At 32.3% G+C, this 6,000-nt stretch overlaps 1 protein-coding gene across 3 annotated transcripts in view; it reads left to right on the forward strand.

The window, feature by feature from the left end:
- The window catches only part of NUDCD1 (NudC domain containing 1), a 54,442-nt gene extending 48,643 nt beyond the window's left edge, over nucleotides 1–5,799 (forward strand). For all 3 annotated transcript variants that reach the window (XM_074316781.1, XM_019750637.2, XM_074316782.1), the window contains 2 exons: nucleotides 1,204–1,363; nucleotides 3,390–5,799. In XM_074316781.1, coding sequence (XP_074172882.1) covers nucleotides 1,204–1,363; nucleotides 3,390–3,682 — 453 coding nt within the window. In that variant the 3' untranslated portion in view covers nucleotides 3,683–5,799. The remainder of the gene's footprint in view (nucleotides 1–1,203; nucleotides 1,364–3,389) is intronic.
- The last annotated feature ends 201 nt before the right edge of the window (nucleotides 5,800–6,000 follow it).

Genomic DNA, 6,000 nt, shown 5'->3' on the forward strand with positions numbered 1-6,000 from the left:
GATAAGGGAGAAAAGAAATAGTCTGTGACCATTGCGTGCTAGCCTGCCCTTTCTGTAGAAAAAAGCACCTGCCCCATCCAAGACCCTATCCCCAGCCATTGCTGGGGCAACAGGAATTGGGTTGCTCTCTCGCTGGTTTCTCCTGAGAACAGTGGCACAGCTACACCAGTCATTCTTGCTGGAGAGCCCACTTCACTGCTTTCCCTACTGAATATACTGCTCAGGTCTCCATCTCAAATTTTAACCCATTTTATCCTCCAGTCTGCTCTAAGCCTTATGGAAAAAATGCAATGTTTATCAAGTACTACACATATTTTATGTTTTCTACATATGATGTGACTTTGTTGGTATTTAGGCATTTTTAACTCTGAGAATAACATTTCTAATAAAGAAGAATATCACTGCAACCTACTTCTATTAAAAGTAACTATTTCTGTAGATGGAATCCAGTTATGAAATCATCTCAACTTGATGATGATTTCATTTCTATTAAAATGAATTCCTTTAGCTATCAATATTGCAATAAAAATTATTAATGTAATAGACATTCTTGAAATTCATATTGTAATTAAACAGTACACCAACGTAAATAATTTGTGGACAGATCTGAGTTTGGATTTCAGCAGTGTGGTTTTTCTGTGTAGCCTAGAATAAGTTACGCAAGCTCTCCAAGTATGTTCTTTCATCTATGAAATGAAGTAATAACAGCCTTGTGGCTGCTGAGATTAATATTTATAACTTGCATACAGAATGTGCTCATAAATCCTAGTAGCTATCATTGTTCTTGGTAATTATTGTTGTAAGTTAGCATTTGTAAACTTCCTATTTGTATTCTGCAGTTTAAAAAAAATATTCTGCTTATGAAATTGGTGCTTTACCTGTTTTAAACTACTTAACAGTTGAGAAGTAGTACAGTATAGTGGTTAAGAACATAGACTCTGGGTTCAAATCTCAGTTCCAGGACTTATACCAGGCAGACCTTGGGCAAGTTACGTAAGTGGCCTGTGCATCACTTCCCTTGGCTTTAAAATGGAGGTAACAGCACATTTCTCCGAGGGCATTATGAAGAGTTAATCCCATTAAGTATATATTTGTAAAAAGAACAGTTGCTGACATAAAGTGTTATGTGTCAGTTTTTCTCATCATTATTATTTTCAATAATTTCTTGTTGATTAAAATACTGTTTATCACTTTTCATTCCAGGTGAATCTTGGAAGCAATCAGTACCTTTTCTCTGTCATTGTGGATCCTAAAGAAATGCCCTGCTTCTGTCTGCGCCATGATGTTGATGCGCTGCTCTGGCAGCCATATTCCAGCAAACGAGACGATATGTGGGAGCACATCGCAACGTTCAATGCCTTAGGTATAAAGCAAGTTCTTTGACAGCATTGATCATTATGTCAGAAAGTACAGTCATCATTTTTTTTAAGTTTATTTCTTTTTTAAAAATTTGAGCTATCCTAACTACATTTGGATTGATTTGTGCTATAATGTGGTTGGTTGTGCTATAGTTGATGAATGTTAGTACTTTTGGAACAGTAGGACTAATCTGTTTTTATGGTTGTACAGAAGATCAATGCAGAATAGAAAAGTGATTATTTAACCACTTAAATCGTCCTAATCAATCGTTTGTTTATTCCAACTAAGCTATATGGTATTAGAATATAAGCAAGAAGTTTGATAATACCCTACATAGAACTTGTAGTCAGCTTTCTTCAGAGTAATCTTCAAAAACATCATAAAATTGCTCTCAGATAATGCATACTAAGAGAGATGTTTCATGGGACGTAAGTGCAAAGAGAGCCATTGTAATGAAAACACTTAGGAGAAATGTTGATAAGGAGAAATAAAATTTATTCTGTAGGATAAAAGGGTTTTAAATCTAGGGCTTAATACATTTTAGACTACACAATTGTAGACTTATGCAGTAATTGATTTTATGTCAATATACATCAGTATTGTGTGGGAGAAACTTTTCACATGGATTAGCCACCATTGTTGCTTTATGGAAATATTATTTTAAACTGGCAGCAGAAATAAAATTGTACATTTTGATGGCTTTATGTGCACAACCCTAATTGTAGAGCTTTGTCAGTTATCCCTTAGAGTTTATAATATAGGCTGTTAAACCGGTTAATTCAGACTCCAAATGGACTTTTATTACCTGAAATCAAGTTTGATTAATTTAACTATAATTTCTAGTCTCTGCTGTAAATTTCTATTTTTTTAATCCTCCATCTTTTTCAGTAAGAGGAAACTCTTATAATTTTCATATGCTCAGGTCTTCCAAATCCCCTAGTATAGAAGAATTATGTTATGTGTGAATTTAAGTTAAATCAACATTACATCAGATATGTAGTCTTGAGATACTATATACATTATTAATTTTGTCAAGGTTAGCCTCGAGAACTAATTCTAAGCTGCTCAAATGGTTATCTACATCCTTTTTCCTTCCCAAACTCTGCTTAATATTAAAAAAGCAATACTGATCTGCCTGTGTTCAGTGGTTCCTTTGCTCATTTGTTGTTTCATGAAGACTCAATTTACGTTCGTGTTATATTTTTTATCTCACTTGTTACAGCATTCAGTAACCATGTCCCAATATGAAAATCCTAATTTATATTTCAGAACATAAATGCTTTTTTTAATCTGTAAAGATAATTTTTAAAAAGATGAATACTTTTTTCAAAGTTTAGTTTTCAAGAGATGTCCTAATGAATATTTTAATATTAGATACTTGAATTTTCTTTCGAGCTTGAAGTGGTCTCAGGGTTCTACTTCTGGGAGCTGAAGTACAACAAAATTCAGTTACAGTGTTGGTTCTGGTATATAAAAATACCACTTACATTACAGAAATAATGAGAACATATTGTGCATGTTAGTACCTTCAGGAATGGGGCCTGCATTATGAAAATACTGCTGATACAACTGTACAGTGGTATCCTGTAAACATTTTCCCATTTGTTAGAAAAAACAAGATTCTATAATGAAACATCTGTGATTTATGAATCAAATTATTAAATATTAGATTAAATATTTATTAAATTGGCACTTAAAGATATTTTGGTAGGTTTTTAGTGTTTTATATTTTAGACTTTTAGTGTTTTAATTATTCATGGAAATTATATGGTGCTATATTTCACTTTTCTTGAAGAGATGAAACCCTGTCTATTTTATTCCTTAGGAAGTAAAGCTGTATTTTTTGCACCAGTTGGGAGAGATTGATTGTGGCTAATCATTAATGGTTTATTGTTAAGTATTTATGGTATGCAGTTTATTTAGGCATTTTAATTTGTAATAAAATTATGAAATATGGAATGTTAAATCACAATTTTCTCCTTCTGTTTAATATGTAATTTTTCTTTTGTTTGTCTCATATTTCTCGGCAGGCTATGTCCAAGCATCAAAGAGAGACAAAAAATTTTTTGCCTGTTCTCCAAATTACTCCTATGCAGCCCTCTGTGAGTGCCTTCGTCGAGTATTCATCTACCGTCAGCCCACTCCCATGTCCACTGTACTTTACAACAGAAAGGAAGGCCGGCAAGTAGGGCAGGTTGCTAAGCAGCAAGTAGCAAGCCTAGAAACCAATGATCCTATTTTAGGCTTTCAAGCAACAAATGAGAGATTATTTGTTCTGACTACCAAAAACCTCTTTTTAATAAAGGTAAAAACAGAGAATTAGTTACTTCAACATGTTGACTTCTCTGTACTGGGAAGTGTCAGTGGTAGCTGGAAGGCTGGGTAGTTATGCCATGACTTGTTAAGTTTTAAATGTGTTAAATAAAACTATCTTGTATTAATTTTTTATTTTTAAGCGATATTGGAAATATATTCAAGAGATTATAATTCTATAAAAGCTATGACATGAAGCTGAAAATTTAGAGAAAATTGGCTTCTGTAAAAAACAAAGTATTAGCAAGTGTAATTATTTTTTAAAAATAGGCTATAATCTCATTTTTTATATGAAAAATATACAATTCATTGTTTAAAAAGAAAAATATTTATCGTGTACTCTATGTTCATTGATACGGTTTCTACATTCTGTACCTCTAGAATGTATAGGATAATAGTTAAATGTTGATTCTTGTAAATACTGAAACGAACTGAATAGTTGAGGTAGCGGGGAAAATATAGCAGGAGTACAACAGGTCTCATATTGTTAAAGTTTGCTGCGAGACCTTAAGTGTTTTTTCAAATTAAGTATAGTTTATTTAATTTTTATCCATTTGCTCTTCCATAGACATAGACAAAGAGATGATAAGGTTCTATAAACTGTAGCTCTTACCATTGCTACATAATGAACCACCCCAAAACTCAGTGGTTTAAAACAAGGATGTTTTATAATTTTTCATGATCCAGTGATTTGACTGTCTGTGTTCTACGTGGCCTTTCATCCTCCAGTAGACTAGACTGTGCTTCTTCCCATGAGAGAGAAAGCATTCCAAGAGGCAAACCCTAATAGATAAGACCTTATTAAGCCTGAACTTGCATCATATTTGGTCATGTTCCATTCAACAAAGTAAGTCATATGGTCAAGTCTAGAGTCAGTGTGAGGAGGGATACATAAGGATATAGATAGCAGGAGATATGATTGGGGGTTATTAATGTAACAGTCTACCACACAAATTATAATTTGTCCTTATAGTTCTCGTTATATTTCTACAGTTAAGAAAAAAGAATTCTGTTTATGCATTAAATTTCTTTTTGCCATGAATAGTTAGTTCCTCATATTATTTCCTTGGATTTCTTGTGGTGTGCATTTACCCAGAAAATTGTTTACTTTTTATACCATCTTTAGGTATTCCTTACAAAAACTTCAAGTTGAATTTGTATTTTAATAGGGGAATTGAGACCTTAATATAAGAGTCAGAAAATTAAGAAAAGAGATATAAGACAGAAAGTACTTGTTCCTAACATATTTCTTGCCTATCTTTTTGCAAGTGTTTGGCTGAATTAAATTTTAGTGAAAGAAGGTAAAACAAGTCTAAGATATAGGAAAGGAGAAAAAACGGTGAGAATTACCTGCATGTTCTAAGCACTATGTCAGAATGTAATTTCCTAGAAAGAAGTATTGGGATGCTAGATGAGAAGTTAAGAAAAGTCCTGAGAACTGATAGTGGCATTTGAAGTCCTAATCGTACTGTTAGTATTAGGAAAGAGACTAGATATCAAGCATCATGAAGTAATGAACATAGGGGAAACAAATGTATGGGTGAACCAAAACAAAACCATATTTCCAGAACATTTGTAGTGTCATTGTAAAACTTAGTTAAACAAAAGACTATTTAAACAATGAACTATTAAAAGACTATGTTATGTAACAGTAGATTTAAATTTTCTTTAAAATTTACCTCACAGGTCATAAATACTCTCTTAGGGAATATAAGAAAAATGCAGATTAATGTGGCTGCTTAATTAACAATATGGCAATGTATATAAGCAAGTTTCCATATAGTAGTCAATTTTTTCTTTGTACATATGATTTTTAATATGATTAATGTTGAATTGAAAACTATTAGGATAATTAGGCCTAAATATTGTTGCATATTGACCTATGTTAAGAGAGTAATAGGTCTAGAGCAGTTATTCCAGGCCATGTTTTCTTAAAATGTTTCAAGGATTCCACAAACATTTAACTCAGCTTAAACAGTGTTCCAAACTTTTCATAATAAACACATTTAAATGAGGTGTATACTACAAGTGCTATGAATGCAGTACCCTGTATTTTTCTTGATTTTGATCATAAATTATAAGTGGTAATTTATGATAGTAATAAAGTAGTACTTTATGTGTTTTTCATATTAGAGTCATTTAACAATAGTCATTATTTCAACATATTTAGTAAACATCAACTACATACCATAACATGATGTTTTCATTGTTAAAGATAATTCAGTGCCAAGATGAAGAGACACAGAGTTTATATTCTCCTGATTTCCAAGTAAAATTTCCCTTGGGTGAAAAAAAAATAGGAGGGGTATAAGTGGAGTGGTTGTTCTA

Source organism: Rhinolophus sinicus, linkage group LG12 (genome assembly GCF_036562045.2).
Source record: "Rhinolophus sinicus isolate RSC01 linkage group LG12, ASM3656204v1, whole genome shotgun sequence".
NCBI classification, from domain to species: domain Eukaryota; kingdom Metazoa; phylum Chordata; class Mammalia; order Chiroptera; family Rhinolophidae; genus Rhinolophus; species Rhinolophus sinicus.